The sequence below is a fragment of the Tupaia chinensis genome, unplaced genomic scaffold, assembly GCF_000334495.1.
Source record: "Tupaia chinensis unplaced genomic scaffold, TupChi_1.0 Scaffold000097_1, whole genome shotgun sequence".
Classification (NCBI taxonomy): Eukaryota; Metazoa; Chordata; class Mammalia; order Scandentia; family Tupaiidae; genus Tupaia; species Tupaia belangeri.
The window spans coordinates 7,064,198-7,085,901 of record NW_006159559.1 but is presented as its reverse complement, the minus strand read 5'-3'; the positions used below and the strand labels follow the sequence as shown (position 1 = coordinate 7,085,901).

The following is a 21,704-nucleotide window of genomic DNA, read 5'->3' as shown; positions in this document are numbered from 1 at the left end:
TTCCTCCTTCGCATTACATTCTTCTCCTTTGACAACTAGAGCCTGGGCGTTGAGCCAGCTGGTAACATGCATTGTCCCGCAGGGACATCCAGAAAAAGCACTGTCACATCAATGATTACAGCATTTGCACTAAATGAAATAGACTGATTTTGCAGGACACACTGCCCTTGAGCATTGGAGTTAGTAAGAATGTTCAAACTCTTTTCCTGCCAGACCGATCTTGACATATAGAGTAGTTTTTCATTTCTGTGAAGTTTGTCTGTTGTTGGTTTTTGGGTTTTTTTTTTTCTGTCTTTATTCATGATAGAGGAAGAATGAGAGGTAAGCACCCACTATGTGATCTAGTCATCCCACAATCCCCTTGCTTCAGACCTCCTGCACACTGGATTCTGAGCATTGGCATGCATGTCCAGTGTGTCTTAGGCTGACCAGGTCAGGGACTTGAACCATGGCTTCCATGTGGGGTCTGGCTTCTCTTGAGCAGCACATTACCATCATGCTATGAAGCTGGCCCAGAGTAGAGATTTTTAAGGAGATTTCACAAACCCATAAACACTCTAACCTATGTATCTAATTATTTTAGGGGAGAGTATTCATTCTGAAGGTATTTAGGCACAGACTTCCTGCCAGGCACTTTTCCAGATATGGTGATATAGTTCATAATTTTCATTTGTTCCTTGAAAGCTCTTGGTTTCATCAAATTTTTAATTTTAAAGAGATTAATAAGCCAGAGCATCTAAGTGCAGATTGGTTTCTTCTCTTCTCCCTCTAATCTCAACTTATTTGACACACTCTAGCTCAAACTCCATGTGGAACTGGGTGTGTTCTCAGCTCTGCCTTAACAACTTTCGGAAATACCTGGTCTTTAACTTCTTGCTTACAGTCACTCTAATACATACGCACGAAAACCCATTGTGGCTACATCTACTTATTTTACCACTAGAAACCAGGCTTCTAGACTCTTCCTTTAGCAGTGGTATTTTTTTCTCTCTCAGGCCAATAACTGAAGAACATGTAAAGAGATTCACTGGGCCTTTTCAACCCTGGTCCACGTAGTTTGGATGTGGGGATTTCTGCAACCTCTCTCATTACTCCTAAAATGCAGTACCTTATACTGACACTAGGTTCTTGGACTTTGGGAATTTTTGCAATTTTTTTTTTAAACCTGTAGACATTTTATTTATTTTGGAAGGAATTGTTTTTAGCTACCCAGTTTCCTTCTGAGATAATGTATGAATATTGGAAAAGATTTAGCATACTCAAAAACTGAATAAATGTAAAAGAGCTTAAAAATGTTTAAAGGATTTATCTATTGCAAGCATATATATTATAACTACTGCCAACTTTTTTTGGGGGGGTGGGGGGGAAGAGGTTTTAGCTATAGGGTCCGTGCACTCGCTAGACAGACAGAGAGACAGAGAGTCAGAAAGCGAGAAATCACCCCCAAGGGGGGATGGCCGCACCGCAATTCCTTCTCCTCCATTCTCTTCTCGGGATCTTGGGCACACAGCACACATGCCCGGCGTGAGTTTAAGCCCCTGGGTCTGGGACTCAAACCCAGTTGAGTACATGGGAGTTCAGCGACATAGCCATTACGCTAACTGCTGGTCCCAAATACTGCCAACTTTTGACTAAATATCAATTGTCTACTTCTATAAAGGAAAATGAAAGATTATACAATCAAGTGAAAGATCTCCAAGAACAAAACAAGAAAAACGAGGAAAGAATGTTTAAGGAAAATCAGAATTTAATCAGTGAGTTAGCTACCTTAAAGTAAGTCCTTTTGAAATTTTTAAAATCAATATACAGAGACTATCTAAGGATTTTTATTATTATAGTAATATTTAGTTTACTTAAAAATAATAAAAATGTACTTACTTTTACATTCATTTATCTTTTTTGTATACTGATTTCCAGTTTAATAACTTTTATATACAGTATTTAACAGGTAACAGATATTTCTTTTGGTCTTAGATGACTACTACATACTTTAGTATTTTCAGCATATTCATATTTGAGTTTGACATCAGTTTCAGGAAATTGAACTGGGTCTGTATGCAGCTCTGCCTTGTCCTAACAACTTTCAGAAACACCTGGTTATTATTCACCTTGAATAATAACATCTTGAATAACATTATATGAATAACATTAATTATTCACCTTGAATAACATTGTTCATCTTGATTGGTCATTCTATCTGAGATATGTAACCATTTCCTAGGAACTCTGATTAGTAATACTAAATGAAGAAAAATGGTCAAATAATCAGTTTTTGTTTTAGGTCAGGTTCTATTGAAGCCGAACCTGAGATGAGGATCCTGGTGAAGGAATAACTCTTAGGAGATAGAAGCAGGAGAAGCAGATTGGGGAAGGGAGGAGGAGGCATTTTCTCTGGAAAACAGAAAAATAGTAGACTGGTTTTGCTTCTTTTGTGTAAGATTGGCAATTTGTGTTTCTCAGAAAAGAGTCTAGATAATGACGTGACAGTGAAAATGCAACATATCTTTCTGGGCCATTGATTTTTTTTTCTCTCAGAACTGAGAAGAATATTTTTATGTTATACATAAACCAGTAATTTCAGGATCTAATTTTTTTTTTAGATAAAATACAAGCATTTTCCTTAAAGTATGCTTTTCTTTCAGTATGGTAGTATTTCAATCTTTAGAGTAAATAAAATTTTTGCTTTCAGTGATTTATATAGTTCCAATGTTCGTAAGTTTTTAATTTTTGAGAACTTAAAAATGTACTGAAAGGATTATGTTCTAGTCCATTTTTTTCTTAGTAGCAGCTACCTGAGATTACATCATTTAGGAGAACAGAGGTTTATTTAGCTCATGGTTTTAGAAGCTGAGAACCCAAAAGCATGGTGCTGGCATCTGGTGAGGGTCTTGTAATACAACAAAGCAGAGGGCGGGCCATGCACAAAGCAGACTGTCTGTCTCATTCTCCCTCCTTATGAGCCCACCAGCACTCAATCATGAGGGACACACCCTGTTGCCTAATCACTTCTAAGGTCCACCTTTCGACCCTATAATCAGAGTATGTTTCCTTTCCTTAATACCTTCATAATACAACCAAATTCCAACACATGAATTTGGGGGGACATGTTCAAACCATAGCACAGTACCTTATTAAAAACTTTTATTTTGAAAATAAATCAGAGAACAGATGCACAGACGTCATTTCCTGTCTCAAGTAGTTGAAGAGTCAGAGCCCACCAGAAACCAGAGTTTTACAGATCTCTTAGCAGAACTACGGATGGCACAGGTAAGTTGTATAAAGATTTTAAATATTAGGGATACTAGTGAAGATTAGTAGAAGAATCCCCATATGAGAGTTAAAAATCCATCTTTCTAATTATAAGTGAGAGATGTATAAATGTTGTACTATTTGAAAATAAGGAAGAAAGGTTAAGATTTAGCATTTAGTGTTTGTGTGACCTTAATATGGCAGAGATGGCAAAGTCCTGGCTTTAGATGGTATCCCCCATTTCCAACCTATCTTCAGGCATTTATCAAATGGACTCATATTAGATCTTGTTCATGGGATAAAAAACAAACCATGTAAAATATTGGAAGAGGTCTATTCTAAGCCAGAATGAGTGACTGTGATGTGGAAAGAAAAAAAAAACGCAAACTGAAGAAGCTTTGAGAAAGAACTCCAACATAGTCATGTTATAGCAACTATTTTATATATTCCGGGAGAGCAGATCTACATACTACAGAGTTGTAAGTCTGTCCATGGAGGTAATTGATTAATTTGGCACCCCCAAATTGGCATTTCTTGATGTGGGATCATAGGTGGATTCAGAGTTTCTTTAATTTGTTATTGGCTAAAAGAGCGAGTCTTTGTTTAAAATTGTGTGCCAGCAAAAAGGAATGTTTAAGCTTTAACAAGATAAGGGAGTTGACTAATCCTCTTGCATCTGGACAGGGAAAATAAGCTGCAATCACTGAAGTGAAGTGAATTGTTCAGTAAGACTGAAGGTATCTGACTCTGCCTTAGCCCCTCAGAAGAAAATTTTAGAACAAAGAAAAGTGACCAGAGTTTAGTCTTCAAGGAATAAATTATTTAGGACATGTGTACCGTATTTCAAATAGATTCCTCATTTAAAAGTATACAGCTGAAGTAAGAAAATAATCTGGAGGTGATTGTTCATGTTAAAAAGTTAATTAAAGGGGCCAGCAGGTGGCGTGGTGATTGAGGACGCTGGAATCCCACATGACCAACCACAGTTCAAGTCCCAAGACCTGGTAGCTTGCTTTCTTGCTTCTCTCTCTCTCTCTCTCTCTCATTCTCACTCTGCCCCTCTCTGGTCAAATTAAAAAAATAAATAAATAAGGGGATAAATAAAATTAAATAAAATAATTCTTAAAAAAAAAAAAAAGTTACTTGAAGGCCAGCCTCTGGTGTGTTGGTTAAGGCAACTGGATCACAAATGAACAGCTAGCACAGTTCAAGTCCCAGACCTGGCAGCTTAAAAAGCATACAAGGCATGTGTGTATATGTGCCAAAAATCCCAAAAAGAGGTAAAGATGGAGAAGGGATTGCAACATGACCATTCCCTGTGGGAGGAACTTTCTTGCTTTCCCTCTCTCCCCTTTCTTTCTCTGAAAATTTAATACTAATTGGTTTTTACCAGCTGTATATACCTTGCAATTTTTCTGGAATAAACGGAAGTAGACGGAAGAAGAAAAAAATATGGCGAGTTATATACAGCTAATAAAAACCAATTAGTTGCCCAAAATGCAAATAAAATAAAACAGCATAAACCAATCATTAATGTGAGTAAATCTCTCCTATTGCCTAAAAACCCAACCACTTCCGGACGGAGAAAACAGTCACATAATTTCTAAAAAACAATTTGCTCAATAAAAAAGTAAAGCCTAATGGTTTCAAAATGGCAAATAGCTCAAAATGGCTTCCATATGCAGTGCTCGCCACAGTCTTCTGAAGTATACTGTGCACTTTCAAAGAGCACAGACTATATCTTACACGTTTGTATCCCAGATACCTAACACAAAGGTGAGATGCAAGGCTGTTCCATAACTGTTTTCCTTATTGTTATTAAATTACATTATAGGAATATGACCTGGCCCAGCCTTAGTGGTGCCAGTGGTAACATACTAAACCGCAGGCAGCCTTGTGACCAGCTGTAAGTTCAGATCCCAAGTCAACCTGAAAACATTGACCTTTGGGGTGGTTATGTTCAAGATCCTGACCACCCGAATGGCCAGGGAAGGGGGGTTGTGGCGTGATAAGGCCCTGTTGAAGTTACTGTTTTCTCACCCTCTCGTGAATAAAATAAACATTCCAAAAAAAAAATAAAGAATATGGTCTAGAATTTTCTAAAGCAGTATTTATTATCTATGGGAGAAGTTTTGCAATTTGGGACAGGTTAGTTCTATTTTAACAGAAGTAGTTTGTGCATTGCATAATTTTTATTATTCCTGTCCCCAGAAATTATATGCTTATAGAACCCACCAATCATAATAATGAAAACCACTCTGCCACTAGGAATCTATACATACCATAGTTTAACAGCTGACGTTTAGGTTTTTGTAGGTTATAAAAGGCATCCTCACATATGAGTTCATTAGGGAACTTGTTTTAGATGCCTGTGTCTGTGTCTGTATAGAATATTGATACATAGACACCTCTCCTGAAAAGACACCTGCTGAAGATCACCTCGAAGATTAAACAGCAAAATGATACAGATGAAGGTGCATTGCAGCAAGAAACCAAGATTATACAATGCTCCAAGAAAGGATTTATTTTCTTTATAAGACTGAATTTCAAATTGTATGGTAGAATAATACAAAATTTGTAAGAATTTGTTATTTTGAAACATAACTATACCTCTATGCTGCTGGGAGTCCAAGAGTTCCCTCAGCAGCTGTGAGCTCAGTTTTGTGTACATTTATTGAGCATATCTGCCACACGCTTAGTGCCATAAAGTAAATCTGTGTTGGCCCCAGAGAGCTCTCAGCCCAATAAAGAGAAGAGGCATGTATATAAATCAATGTTATCTGACATAGAAAGTAGTAAATGTCATAGGAGAGGTACAACAAAAGTTTGGGAGAGCGTAGAGGGGAGAATTATCAGGAATAGCCTCATTTGACCTTAGATTTGAAGGTTTTTGTCAAATTGGGGAATGGGACACAGAGCTTCAAACTACTGAGAGTAGTGTAGAGAATAGGGTCTGATGAAAACTCATTTAACTTCCTTTTTCTGATATGCTAAACATTTATGCGTCTGTGACATGAAAATTAGAATCCTGTGTTAGGCAGAGGAAACTGTACATTCAAATCCCTTAAGGTTGGAATGTGCTGGGGGTGTTGGAAGAGTAGCAAGGTGATCCCTGTGGTGGAAAAAAAAATGGGAGAGAGAAGATTTACAGTAGACACACAGTCGCAGGCAAGGTGACTTATGTGACAGTGAAGGTCATGGCAAATACTTTGGGTTAACCCTGAGAGGAGCCACCAGAGGGTCTGAGACAGAGGAGTGATAATAACTGACTCGTTACAATAATTCCCCCTGGCTACTGTGGGGAAGATAGACTGTTGGGAATGAGGGTGGAAGAAGCAGACTAATTAGTTTTTGTAGCTATCCAGGCAAGAGAATTAGTGAATTGTCATTACAGTTAGAATATAAAAGAATTTAGGATAGTAGATTTGAAGGTCTTCAATGCTGTGCTGAGATGATTAGAACTGACCCTGAGAGGCGGTGGAGTGAACTATTAATGATTACGGTATGGGAGAGGCGGTTATAATAAAATAAGACCTAGTATCCAGAAAAATATTTCATTGCAGTGTTTAGGATGGATTAGGCAAAGGAAAGACTATATACCACAATTTACTGTGGTCTGAAATAATTTGTTTTTATATTTCTTTGAATAACAAGAAAGAAAAAAACAATTTATTGGAAGAAATCAAAAGACTAAAGCAAGACAAACAAGCTCTTGAAGTGGACTTGGAAAAAATGAAGAAAGAGAGGGACCAAGCCAAAGATCAGGTTGCTCATGCCACAGGTAAACACTAAGCATACGCAGTTTACCTCTATACTCAGAGCTGTTCTAATCTTGAATGTAAGTCATAGAAACTGAATCGCACTCCAAGAGTATATTGTAATCTTAGAAACATTTCGAAGTTAGTTATCGCCAGGTGTGTGTATTTTGTTGGTTTTAATAGGAATGCTGAAAAGATCTAAGAAAATCAAGGATTATTTTGGGTTTTGTTGTTTTGAAAGAATTATTTATTTAATTTTATTTATTATTATAATTTTTTTAATTTGCTATAGTGCTCACCAGAGAGAGACAGAGAGAGAGAAAGCAAACTGCCAGGTCTGGAACTCAAATCACAATCAGCCACATGGGAATCCAGCACATTAACCACTATGCTACCTGCTGTCATTTTACATTTAATCGTTTACATGTCTGCCACCCTAGACAGACTGTTCCTTCCTAGAGCAGGCCCTGTCTATGTGATCCATGGGTCTGAAGCATCGTAGACTCTCAAGAATTACCAAATGAACAAATAACACTGCACTGTTTCATAGAGAATGGAAAAATAAATATGGCATGTTTCCTACCAGGGAAAACAAAGGGGAGTCAGAAAAGAATGCAGAAAACCTTAAAATAAGAAAAAAATTTCAAACAAGCATGAACAGAGACCAGGTGCTAAATAAGAATTTCAGGGAAGAGTCATTTGAGCTTGACAGATGGTAAGATTTGAAAGTTAAGGAATGGAGGTTAAATACTCAAGTAAGCCTCATGAGTGCATTGTGAGTATACCTTGGATTAGAGTTTAGGAAGACAGAATGGAAGGCTAGAAAGGTAAATCAGAAGGGCCCCTATTCGCCAAAGTATGGATCTTTCCTCTACAGTATTACAAAGGTACGTACAAAGTAAGATACGCACAAAGAAATGTATTCTCAGCTGTTTGTAAGAAAATGGCATTAGCTTTCCTCATCTATAAAACAGAGTAATAGTAATAGTAATAGGACCCATCATATAAAATTGCTGTAAATATATGGTAAGCACTCATGCGTGTTTGCCTTTGCTACTTTTTAATGCAATTATAGGCATACTTCCTTGTCGCTATCTCCTGAGTCCAGCATTTATTTCCTCATGGAAATAAGTTTGCTTTGATAATGAAAGTCAGTGGGAAAACAATTGATTCATCAAAATTTCTGCGTAGTCAACCTGGCTACAGGGTTGAGGATTTGTATTCCAAGCACATGAGCTTTTTTTCCTTTACTAATGGATTAAACTAGACACGACATTGTATATATCAGGTGTTTCATGGTTCTTATTTTCTTCATAATACTTTTATTAGATAGGCATTGGTTTTCTTTTTTCTTATTTTTTTGAAGACTTATTTATTTAATTTTATTTATTCATTCACTTACTTTCATTTGACCAGAGAGAGACACAGAGAGACAGAGAGAGTAAGTGACAAAGCAAGCCACCAGGTCCAGGACTTGAACTATGGTCAGCCATGTGGGAGTGTTCGTACCTTAGCCACCACGCCACCTGCACTGGCCTGGCATTGGTTTTTACTTAAAATCTTTTGGTCTATTTTCATATTTTGGAAGCTTAACATCATGTTATTGATATTGTTTTATCTTTTAGGTGAAAAATTATATGAAATAAAAATTTTAGAAGAAACCCATAAACAAGAAGTCAGTCGGCTACAAAAAAGGTTACAGTGGTATGCTGAAAATCAGGAACTTCTGGATAAAGATGCAGTGCGGCTTAAAGAAGCAAATGAAGAAATTGAGAAGCTCAAACTTGAGGTAATAGATTGTAACCAGAATGATTTGTGTAGACGAGTCCTATTGTTCTAAGAGTCATTTGTACATAACCTTGTGTCATTGCATCACTGCTCTAAACTCTTTAGTTGAAATAGCTTTAAAAAACATAAAATGGGCCCAGCAGGTGGCGTGGGAGGCTAAGGCACAGGATTCCACATGACTGACCACAGTTTGAGACCTGGACACAGTGGCTTGAGAAACATACCAAGCGTGTGTACACCAAAGTCCTGAGAAGGGAATGGAAAGGAGATTGTGGTGGCCCTCACCCTGGAGGGTGATTTCTCACTTTCCCTGTCTTCCTTTCTCTCTGGTGACGCATGTGCCCTATGGCAAAAATCTAGACAGAAACAAAAACAAAGCAGGTTCCGGTTTTGTATTGCACTTAAATATGTAGTCTGTTTTGGATTAGACTCAGGATAAATGTAGATTCCTTAAATTACTTGTCAGGTCCCCCCCTTGGTCTGAACCCTGCCTCTTTATTCAGCCTTATTTGGCCACACACTGTCCCAAGTCACTCTCTTCCAGCCACACCGAGGTGCCTCTGAACCCTGAGCATGCTGAGCTGGCTGCACTAGTTCTCTAGAATACTCTGACCTTGGTTCTTCCCAAGTCTCACTCCTTATTCAAGGCTCAAGTCAGATTTACACTATCCAGAAAGACCTTTCCTGACTCTCTTATCTGATGTTGCTGTCCCTTATTGGCTCTTTATTTCTCATCATTAACTCGTTTTCTTCATAGCCACTGTCACTCTCTAAAGTTAGCTTACTTACTTACTGATTTCCTTTACTTATCAGCTACCTGCCCCCATGGGAGCATAAGCACCATGAGAGCGAAGGCCTACTTTGTCTCGTCAGACCTTGGTATCATCAGTACTGTGCCATATCTGGGAAGGGCCTGGAAAGTGAGAGGAGCTCACTCAGTGTTCATTGGGGAACGAATGAATGAATGAATGAACTAATGTTTTGCTTACCCCATGATACCTATTGTGTGTATTTTGTTTTTATGATTTCTTATTCACACTTCATTGTTTTACATTTCTATAACACACAATATAATTTTTCAAAGTATGCACGTAGTACATAGCAGTCAAATCAGGGGTATTGCTATATATCATATCATTCCTTTTCCTCCTTTTTTGAGAGATTTTTGCTATAGGACACATGCCCTTGCCACAGAGACAGAGAGACAAAAAGCAAGAAATCACCCCCCAGGGCGATGGCCAGGCCACGGTCCCCTTTCTTTCCCTCTACTCTCGAGATCTGGGGCACACATGTACACATACTTGGCATGAATTGTAAGCTATCAGGTCCAGGACTCGAGTCCAAAGATGTAACCATTATGCCATCTGCTGGTCCTATATACATCATTTTCAATGAAAAACTTTATGTTGTGTTTTAAAAATGCTTTTCCACATGTTCTTTATTTATTGACAGATTGAGAAACTAAAAGCTGAATCTGGAAACCCAGCTATTCAGCAGAAGATACGTCTGAAAGATAGAGCAGCTGATGCCAAAAAAATTCAGGATCTGGAGCGACAAGTATGTGTTAAGGATAAATTTTCCCTAAGGTATTTTATACATGGTGCATTTTTGTCTTCTCTTTTGTTTCTGGAGATTCTCTAAGATGTAGTCAACCTGTAAATTCTTGTGTTAAAGTAACATTTAATAAAAGTAATAAGCATCATTTCGTATCATCTACAGCCTTATAAATAAAGAATTTTTAGACCAATGTGCCTCACTTATAAGATACTAGACTGATTAATGGAAGGTCATTTTGGACCTCAGATCTCTTAGACACCTAAGAAGGAGGACACAGAACTTTGAAACTCTGGGCTTAGAGTTAGTATTCCTTCTCTTGACCAAAGATAGATGGGAGAGAAGTACCAGAAAGGAGTTCCTTAAATTGGGAACATGTTGGTAATGCTTGGGAAATGTTGCAAAACATCCTATAAACAGAACATTCATCCTGCCAAAGAACTGGCCATCATCTTAAGCTTCCTCTCAGTGTTCAGGCTTAAAAATATTGTTTTTAGGATCAGCAGATGGGGTAGCAGTTATGTCACTGGATTCCCACATAGTTGACCACAGTTCAAGTGTCAGACTCAGTGGCTTAAAACTCACGCCGGGCGCGTGTGTGTGTGTGCCCAAGATCCCGAGAGGACAATGGAGGAGAAGGGATTGCGGTGTGACTATCCACCTTGGGGGTGATTTCTCACTTCCTGTCTCTATGTCTATCTCTCTCTCTGTGTCCAGTGAGTGCGCATGCCCTATAGCAAAAATCCCCCCCCCCCCCCCAAAAAAAAAAAAGAAAGATTGCTTTCATGATCAGTATGGGCAGACTTTTATTCAGATTTGTTTCATTACATAATTTTAGTAAAAACTTTTTTTTTTAAATTGAAGTAGTTGTTTAGGGAAATAGAATTATAATGAATTTTTTCCTTTTATTTTAAAATTTTTTCTGTAAAGTAGCATTTGTATTCATTTAAGTAAATATCAAAAAAAGAAATTCCAAATCTGTTTACATAGGAGCATGATTCTGTAGTGAAGTCATTATACTTAAACTATATGGCTATTGTTTCTTCACAAACCCACAACTGTGAGGTCATCCGTGAGCTGAGTATTACCCCAATTTTATGAGAGGAGGGAAAATTGGACAAATAATTCATTTTGTAACTTTTACAGAACCTAGCCTTCCATTTGCCAGTAATGATTTGGTAGTATGGTTTAGTTGCCAAAAAAGGACCAAGACAAAGATGGTTTGAAGAGTTAGAGATATTTGAAAAAGTAAGTGTGGTCCAGAATTTTTTTGGCTTTTCTTCCGTGCTTAAGAATTGGATTAGCCAATGTAGAAACTATCCAGAATTATAAGAGGAAAGAGCAAAGGAACTACTTTTCCATTAAATAACTTTAAGAGAAATCATGAAGAACTGAATGTATAGGAGTAAAGGAAAAGCTTGCTTGAGAGCAAAATGAAGACTTCAAATGGTGATTCATATTGGCCCAATGTACCTTGTTATATAAGTAACTGCTCTCTTCTGTTAACACTTTCATTAAACAGTTTTTGGTTTGTCATCTTAAATTATATCTGTCTAAAATATTCACCACTTGATGGGATTTTGTATAGTCAGATTGCTCCATATACATTTTAGATCTTATTTATTCTGTTTCCATAGCATTACTTTCCTAATTATTTAAACCTTAAAATATATCCTACAATTAAGGTATATCAAAATATATTTAGAATTATTTTGGACCCATATTCTAAAATAGATTAATTATAAAATAAAATATCTTTATTCCTATATTAGAAATATTTTTTTCCTAAATAGAACATAAGTAAAAATAGAGCCAATTAGGTTCATGTTATAATGAAAATTCCAGATTATTTGCATTTACTCATGCTTTGATTTAATGGTATATTTCAAAGTTTAATTTTTGATGAGAGTTATAAAAAGAATGTGGGATTTACTTTGTACACAAGCCACATTGGTTCCATTGACCAAAGAATAACTTATGAAAAGTAAAATTAAAGGCCAAGCCATGGTAGTGCATATGGTTGATAGTGCTGCTTAGCAGACTGAGACAACATGAGAAACTTGGGTTTGATTTCTGGCCTGTGCTAAAAGCCAGACATGGTGGCACAAGCAGGTAATCTCAGCTGCTCCTGAGGCTGAGACCTGGGTGTATGCCCCTGTACCCCTAGCTACTTGGAAGATGAAGGGTGGAGCACAGGGTGGGGAGTCACAACATAGTGAGACCCTGTAGAAAACAAAAGCAAAGTTGAAGATTTAAATAAAAATCGAAGTTTTCCTCAAAAATGTAATAGGTATTTCAAGGTATCAAAAGTACATTGAAAATATTTCTTAGTCTTTAAATAAATTTGTTACTTATAAAGTACACTTACTTTTTAAAATCTAGCTCTCTTTTAAACGTATGTGATCTGTATGTGCTGTCTTATACTACTAGATTGAGGAGTTACACAAAGTTGGAAGCTGGTACAGAGTCTAACCAAACATGCTCTGCACCATGACACCCAGTGGCCTCTCAGGTGCCATCTTATCACATGCTCAAGGCTAGAAAGCTGTTTAAGAATTTGCTCTAAGGTATGCTTTCCAAAGATAAATCTTAAATACCTTTTAAAACACAGATGGTCACATATAGGCTTATGTAATATCAAGCTGAATTTCTGCAGACCTTGGTGCAGCTCTTTGTTACAGAAATACCACGTATCATATCATTGTTTTATAGGCTAAATGAAAAGTATTTAGGCTCTATGATAACATCATTACTTGTCAGGTAGGCACTCTGCTAAGTGCTTTGAAGGAGGATTAAAATTGAAAGATGACATTTTAAAAGAGACTAAACTTCATTTTGTGGGGTTGGGGTTAGGATGGAGATTGTTACAGGCAGGAGCAGGTGCTTAGAAAGCTTTCTGTTTAGTACGACAGGGTCGCACGTTTGTGTGCATGTAAGCAGTTTTTCAATCAATCAATAGTAGAAACACTGCCAGATGGAGAGGTCTGAAAGAGGGAAGGGAAAATGTTCTATACTCAGAAAACTAGTTATTACTGATGTAATAGCAGTTCTCAAGATGTGTTTCCAAAAACATGTGAAAAGAGTTCTCTAAATTAATCAGTTAGACCTTATACTACAGGATTTCTTAATGAGATGATCTAGGAGTATAAAGTTTGAAACGAATTCTTGCCTCCATCCACTTGATTCAGTCTGGATGTGTGATACAAATATCATCTGTCTTTGAAATCTAGGCATGCCTGATAGAGCTCAGAATCTAAATGTAGACATTAAACTGCTTCATTTTATATGTATGTTAATAGGTTAAGGAAATGGAAGGAATTCTAAAGAGAAGATATCCCAATTCTTTACCTGCTTTAATATTAGCTGCTTCAGCAGCAGGTGATACAGTGGATAAAAATACAGTAGAATTTATGGAAAAAAGGATAAAAAAGCTAGAAGCTGATCTGGAGGGCAAAGATGAAGAGGCAAAGAAAAGTCTTCGTACCATGGAACAGCAGTTTCAAAAAGTGAAGGTAAGTGCATGGTAGTGTGGCTGGAAAGCATACCACGTACATGCACGTGTTTGACCACATTCCCGGCAATAGGGGGAGACAGAGGAAGGGACTGTGGTGTGACCATGCCCCACTGAGAGGCTCATGCTCGCTCTCTCACACGCACATAAACAACAAAAAAGGCAAACAGATCTCTCAGCCCCCGCATGCTTACTTCTCTTACTAGCCTACATTCTGAAGTGTGCTCCTTGAGGCACCCCTCCCCGCTCTGCATCCTCGCTCACCCATCTCCTGCACTCATACTGTTTTTTGTGTCTGAAGACTACCCGGCTGTGAGAGTGGAGCTGTGGCAGGTACAGGGATTCTTGTGAATACTCTGGTTCCTACTTGCAGGCCTATTGCATGAGGCTGCTCCTATGCCTTTACGTGTTCTAACCTTTCGTCCAGTTCATCTTGTCATCACCTTTACCTCTTGGCAGACCTTGCCCCCGGAGTACTGTAGACCATAGCATAATGGAAAACATACATGTTAAGAGTCAGACTGATCTTCAGTCTAGATCCAGCTCTGCCCTTTTAGATTCATAACTTTGAGTTAGTTATTAACCTCTCTGAGCCTCTGTTTCTTTTTATGTGAAAGAAATAACTGACGTATTGCCATTTATCCACTTTTACTCCTAATATCATCCAGTTCCACTGATTGTTTTCATCAGCATGTCACTGTATTACAGTCATTAATAAAAAATGGCCTGGGTTACTGCAGTAAGCTCCTGACTCATCTACACATACCCACTTTGCCTCTCCTAACTCTTGACACTAATGCGAAATTCTATTTTCATACCTCTGACTTCCGTGTGCACACACACCTACCTTGGTTGATACCTGTTCAGCATCTTCTTGCTACTCTTAGGATAAATTAATGGTGTATTTATGCACAGGTAGCCAGGCCTTCTTTCTCTTGTGTTTTCTCTGTGCAGTCAGGCAGACCTGTGTCCTGCTTGAAATGTTTCCTACAACCACCAAAGTGTGTGCACCCTCATCAGTATCTCTGCCTACCTCACTGACCCCAAAGTGAAGGTGTCCTCAGCTCTCAGGTCAAGCCTTGCTTGCCCAGCGAAACCCTCCCTGGACTTACTGGTAGATGAATGATTTCTGTAGGCACTAAGCACTCTCAGCCCCATGCACCTCTCCTTTGTGGCATTCACCGTGATCTCCGCTATCTTGACCAAATTGTTAGTGGTCTATTTCCCCATCTAGATTCTGGACTCCATGGACTGGGGCTGTTTTTCTATTACCATTTCTATTACCATTGTAGTCATCATTCTACCTGGTACAGAGTATACACTCAATAAATATTTTAATTAATCCTTTTACTTTTCTTTTGGGTTTTGCCATAGGGAGTGTGTGTTCACTGGGAAGAGAGACAGAGACACAGTGAGAGGAAGAATGAGAAATAACCCCAGAGGGAGGAAGGCCATGCCACCGTCCCTTCTCCTCTATTTTCCTCCTGGGATTTTGGGCATGTACACACACATGCCTGGTGTGATTTTCAGGCCACCATGTCTGAGACTAAAATCATGGTTGACTATATGGGAGTTCAGTCCCTTAACCACCATGCCACCTGCCAGCCCCTTTTAATTAATCTTTAATTCATAGGGCATTATCAAGAAATTTGAGTGTCAGAATATATGCAAAGCCCTAGTATCATGCCTGGTATACAGCAAACTCTTAGCAAATGGTTATAATTATTATTAATATTCCACCAACCAAATAGGGGCTCTTAGGTATGAACTTCAACCTTCCACCCTTCTACCTTTTTATGAGGGGACTTCACAGATCTCATGGAAGATGGAATCAAAGTACAAGTTTATTTGGTGCAAAAAATGTTGAAATTGATGCATAGTTTTTCAAAATACTCATTTTTCCCCATGAACTTTTTGAAGACCCCCCTCATCTATCTAATCTATACATCTTGCTTTTTTTTCTTTTTGCAAACCAGTTCCCTATCCCATTCCTTTCTTGCCCCTGCCCCCTACCTGCCACATTCCACTTTCATTTCTGATTTCTAGTACATACCAAGCATTCACTTGCCTTCACATATGCTCTTCTCAGTTCCAAAATGTTTCTACCTTCACTTACCCCCAAACTGATAGTCACCACTCAAAACTGAATTTAAACAGTTACCATAGGATATGGGGACTATTGCTGTATCACTGTCCTCCCAGGCTGTGAGCTATTTGAAAGCAAGTACTATGTCTTTTTGTCTCTAGAACCTAGCATAGTGGTTGGCATGAAATTGCAGCTCAATAAATATTCATTAAATGAATAATGAAACACTATTGGTGCCACCCTCCACAGAGTTAAAGCATTTATAAACTTTGTAAAACTAAAGTGCCAGTATACAGATTCCAAGCTTTGTTAACTCCCTATGAGATTAGTAAGTTGATGTTGAAGATTGACAGTGGGCTGTTTCTCAAAGACTTCAAAAATCCCAATAAGCTTTACCCATTTACCTTCAAAGAGTATGTTTGACAATTTGCATGGAAAAGGGTATATAAGTTTGATTTTCATACTTATAAAACATCAATTTTGAAATGATATAGCATATATCAAGACTGTATGTTGTTAAATTTGACAAAGAGTAGTACTTCAGTACAGCTGACTTACTCAAGATGCGGAGAATTGGTGACATCAGAATGTACAATGAGTGCCTAAATGAAGGGCCAGGTAGAACATGGTAGAATGGTAGAGCATGGTCAAATGCAGGGTCTCAGTGACTAATGAAGTACTTAGCAGGAGTTTAATATTACATGTCTTTTCTTCAGATTCTGTATGAACAGAGACTAGAGGAGCAGGAGCAGCTCCTTGCCTGCAAGTTGAAGGAAGCATCCCAGAACCAACTTGACAACTCCTCCAGGGTTAAAGCACTGGAGAAGGAACTGGACGACATTAAGGAAGCCCATCAAATCACTGTAAGAAACCTTGAAGCTGAAATAGAGGATCTTAAACATCAGAATGCTGAGTTAGAACTCAAGAAAAATGCTAAAGATGATAAAGATTTCCAGTCTATAGAATTCCAGGTGGAACAGGCTCATGCCAAAGCTAAACTGGCAAGACTTAATGAAGAACTGGCTGCAAAAGGGAGAGAAATACAAGATCTTTCTAAAACTGTGGAGAGGCTTCAGAAGGAGAGGAGAATGATGCTGTCAAATCAGAACTCTAGGGGTAAAGAGGACATGTGTGCCAAAAGGGTGAGGAAAGATGTCCTACACCCAAGTAAAGGCAACACTCATTCTTTCCCTGGGACTCTGGACAACAAGCATTACCAGCCACATGCTTTTACTGATTTCCATGTTTCAGAGGTTTTGCAGGAAAACCACAGATTGAAAACAGAGATGAAGGGACTAATTTTGGAGCGGAATGAGCTGAAGATGAAGTGTGAAGCAGCCGTGAACCATTTTGAAAATTCCATGAAAAGGTAAATTTTTAAATTATTTATAAATGAAGGGGACATAAAAAGATAAAAATTAAAAAACAGTAAGCTATATTTCCTCTGGGTAAACTGAATGTTAAGGTAATGCATTACATTGCTGAGCACAGGCCTGTTTTAGAGTAGTAGGGTCCTCTCTCGGCTAGAAGCCCAGAGTCTGATGAAACCAAACCTCCATGTCAGCCCAGACCACAACTTTGGGCTGACCAAACCTCTCTTTCTGCATGTACCAGGGTGGTATTCAAAAGCTGACCCATTGGGCGCTTGTTGCCAAGCAATGCCATCATTTATGAAAGCTCATCATTTATGATAGCTCAAGGAAGAAAACAGCTAGTATTAAATGAGGTTGACAGTTGAAGAGGAAAAAGGCCTCTTTCCAAAATAATTCTTCAGACTGAGCTTGTGAGCACAGCCTTTCATGCCTGAGTCACTTTTATGGTCACCTCGTTCCTCCTCAGGATCTCCTGCTGCTATCCACTGTCCCACTCCTCTGAGCTTTCTGATATCTTCAGGTCTTTCTTTTATCTGATCAAGTTCTAGTCTTCTTTCTTTTAGTGCCGGTTTTCCATAAGTAGCCTCTTTTATTTCTATCTCACTTCCTCTTAAGTATGGCTCTCATCCCTACTATTTTTTTTCAGCTTTTATATTTGCATTTATTCTTCATTTAACTTTTTAAAACACTACTATAGATGAATATTGAAACAAAAACAGTAGCAAGTAGTGAGCATATTATGATTATAGTCCTTCACTCATTCACTACTGCATATAAAATGCCAGCAGTGTTATTCACTGGCCCCGTTAAGAGGTCTGACACTGAACACCAGCTTGGGGATGATGTTCATCATCCTCATATGCTTCTCCATTGTAATGGTGCCATCTTTCCTGATTTGGATCAAAGTCCACCAGTTCTATCTGGTCCATTCCATTGGTCTCTTCTACTTCCTTCCTTTCAGGTAGAAGTTTTTCCAACAAAGAGTTTATCAAGAGACGGAAAACTATTCACAGGAAAGTTTACCTTAAATTCAGTGATTAGGTGACCCTTTTCATATGGTCTACGATAAAATGGTATGCCTTCATTTAACACATACTTTATATCTCCACGCTTGACAGTCTGACTTGGATGAGAGGTGATGACTATGGTTCTGTTGTGAAGAGTGGAAACTGGCTTCTGGAAGTCACGCAAAGAGACAGAAAACTATTCACAGGAAAGTTTACCTTAAATTCAGTGATTAGGTGACCCTTTTCATATGGTCTACGATAAAATGGTATGCCTTCATTTAACACATACTTTATATCTCCACGCTTGACAGTCTGACTTGGATGAGAGGTGATGACTATGGTTCTGTTGTGAAGAGTGGAAACTGGCTTCTGGAAGTCACGCAATGCTTCAGTCAGCTCTATGTGCATATGCATGAAAAGCTCTTCTTCTCGTTGAGTAAAAACAGCATGATCTTTCTGATCTAGTACAGTGACAGTATCTCTTGGCTCCAGTCCTGGTTCTTGGTCTCCTTCACCATGGAATGTTATCTTCTGGCCATCTTTCATGACTTTGTCAATATGAACTTATGGCATCTTTTTCTCTTGAACTATATTCCTTCCATTGCAACTTTTACATCTGTCTTTAGGACTGATCTGTTCCCCATGGCCTTGGCACTCCATGTATACAGATTGAACTTGTTGAACCATTCCAGGTCCTGTCTGATGGATTCTTATTTGCATTCAGTACCTCGGCAATTGGGACAGCACTCTACTGCCCCTTTCTTACCACCTCAGCCTTCACATTTGTCACAAATCACATCCTTTTGCAGGGCCAGTTCTCTTGTTGCACCATTATATAAATCTTCTAAGGTTACTGACAGCTGATGTACAACGTTTTTACTTCTTCTTTCTCTCTGCATCCTTCCTCCTCCTCCAAAAAACATCAAAGATGTCCATTGGAGAGCCAAAACCATCACCTGCTCCACCCTCTTTAATTGTCTGCTCTCCTCCTTTGTCATATAATTCTCTTTTCTTCGCATCAGAGAGAACGTCATAAGCTTGAGAAATCTGTTTAAACTTCTTGCCTTCATTTAGATTCTTATCAGGGTGGTACTTCAAGGCCAGTTTCCTATAAGCCTTCTTCAGTTCTTCCTAGGTAGTATTGGGTTTGACCCCCAAACCATCATAGTAAGTCATTTCCTTCACCATTTTCTACAGCTGGTGATCAGGCTGAGGTCCGTGTGGGGGAGCAGGAAGGGGTGCGTAACTCTGCACAGCTCAGCCAGCCTCCGCTCCTCAGCTTCTCACCAAGCTTTCTGGAAAGTTCTCTCATCCCTTCTATTTTTAAACATGGTCTCTCAATAAGGACCTTTCCTAGCCTGGTGATTTTTTTTCCATTCTTATTTTCTGTGATAATGTTGATTGACTGGATTCTTCCCTTAACCTCCATGACTTGGGACCTGTAACTTAAATTTCTTTTCTGTTTCTTTAATGACTTCTGATTCCCCTTCCTTCTCCTGCCCCAGAAATCTGGTTCTTTCCAAACATTCAATTCTTGGCTTTCATTTTATTCTGTTTTTCTTCATTGTTACATTTGTCCATTCAATGTCTTCTGTGAATCAAGACTTAGACTTTTTGTTGTCATTGGGTTTTTTTTGTTTGTTTGTTTTTTTAATTCATGATAGGGCACATGCACTTTCGTGTGAGAGAGAGGTGAATGCCCTCCACAGGGCCTGGTCACACTGTGATCCCTTTCCTCCAGTTTTCCAGCCCATCAGATCCTGGGCACTCACATGTGCCTGTTAGGTTTCATGCTGACCAGGCTGGAGATTTGAACTGTGGTCACATGTGGCATCTGTCTTCTCTTGAACGGTGCATTACCACTGCACCATGGAGCTTGCCCTATCACATGTTCTATTCCACGAATTTAGCATTAAACCTACTGATAGGAGATAGTCTTGGGGCATATATTTAGAGTATAAAGCCCAAGATAGAGACATAGTGAGCTTCATTCAAGATGGAGTCACAGTGGCTAGGTTTTAAAAAACACAGAACTGGTTGCATTAAGGCTCATAACAATTACAGCTAAGGGCACCAGTTTCTATTTGCTAACTATTAGGTATTTTTCTATGCAAAAATGCATCATGACTTTCCCAATGACCTAGTACATTTTAATAAGAAGCACAGATCGATATGGTTTGCTGACCCCACAAAGAATGGGATAATAAATTACCCACCACTGTGTAACTATTTTCTGAAGCCCCCTTCTTTATCAGAGAGCTGCCTAAAAACCCCTGCCTCAGCTCCTCTTTGGCAAACCTTTCCTGGGATCCCTCCCTGCTTGGGAGGTTTGCTGTCCTTCAGTGAACTTTATTTTGCTGCATTTCCATTTGTCCATGTCTCTTAATTTTTCATAAGTGTAGACAAATACCTGGTCCTATTGTTCTGAATCAGGCACTGGTGTTGGGCCTGACCATCCCCACATCCTCCATCTCTACAACTATTGGATTACTGCTTTTAAAATCAATTGTACCTCAAATGCTATTTCTTTTTTATTTATAAGCTAGTTCCTCCTCCCAAGTTCCACATTTCCTGTCTATGAATATACTGACTTCTGTTTCCAGGCCCAGTTTTACTTCCTTTAACTATTTGGGTTCACAGTCGATAGGGCGCTTCTATAGAAATGTTTCTGACTTCGCTTTCTTTTTTACTGTAGTAAACCAGTACAGCCTACCTGGCTTTTCTACATAATTTTCTCACCTTGTTCTGCCTCATTTCTGTTTTCCCTCTCCTAATCATCTTGCTTAAAAACCATTAATGTCCTTTAATATATCTGTATCTGAATCACTGTGGCTTCTAGTGACTCCCAGGTTCCTTAAATATCAAGACTGTGTCTCAAGTATCATCACTATTGTAATACTACTCTGCAAGCCTAATCTGCCTCATTTTTTCATGCTTTTTGCTCATTTGGTTTCAAGTCCTACCTCCTCTGCAACACATTTTTGGAGCTTCCCGGGAAATTGCCTACTCCCACCCTCAACCTTACATAACTTATAATGTGTCCCAAGACCGCATTAATCATACACAGCCGTGCAGCTCCTTGCAAACAGATAGATACAAGATTATGTACCCGCACAGCAGCCTAATGTAGGAGTGGAATGAGCCTGGGAAGCATCTAATGAATGCTTACTGCTTGGTTGGCGGTCACACCAGGGATTGAGTCATGCTGGCAATTACATTGCTTCCAGATTGGAACTTTGTTTCTTCAGTCCTGAGTATGGTAGTAGTATGAAGCTATCTGGGAAGAATCATATTCCTCTTATTTCCTGGAAATAAGTTAAAATTTAGGTTTTTCCCTAAAATTTTTCCTATACATAATTGTAAATTTTTCTAGCATTG

The 21,704-nt window shown here is 38.6% G+C and overlaps 1 protein-coding gene and 1 pseudogene across 2 annotated transcripts in view; one reads left to right on the top strand and one right to left on the bottom strand.

The window, feature by feature from the left end:
* Nucleotides 1-21,704, top strand: part of CEP162 (centrosomal protein 162) — a 77,202-nt gene that overhangs the window by 43,288 nt on the left and 12,210 nt on the right. For both annotated transcript variants that reach the window (XM_006143369.3, XM_027769906.1), the window contains 7 exons: nt 1,661-1,773; nt 3,162-3,267; nt 6,904-7,030; nt 8,633-8,796; nt 10,248-10,352; nt 13,649-13,861; nt 16,663-17,315. In XM_006143369.3, coding sequence (XP_006143431.1) covers nt 1,661-1,773; nt 3,162-3,267; nt 6,904-7,030; nt 8,633-8,796; nt 10,248-10,352; nt 13,649-13,861; nt 16,663-17,315 — 1,481 coding nt within the window. The remainder of the gene's footprint in view (nt 1-1,660; nt 1,774-3,161; nt 3,268-6,903; nt 7,031-8,632; nt 8,797-10,247; nt 10,353-13,648; nt 13,862-16,662; nt 17,316-21,704) is intronic.
* Nucleotides 18,126-19,514, bottom strand: LOC102492354 (dnaJ homolog subfamily A member 1-like; annotated as a pseudogene).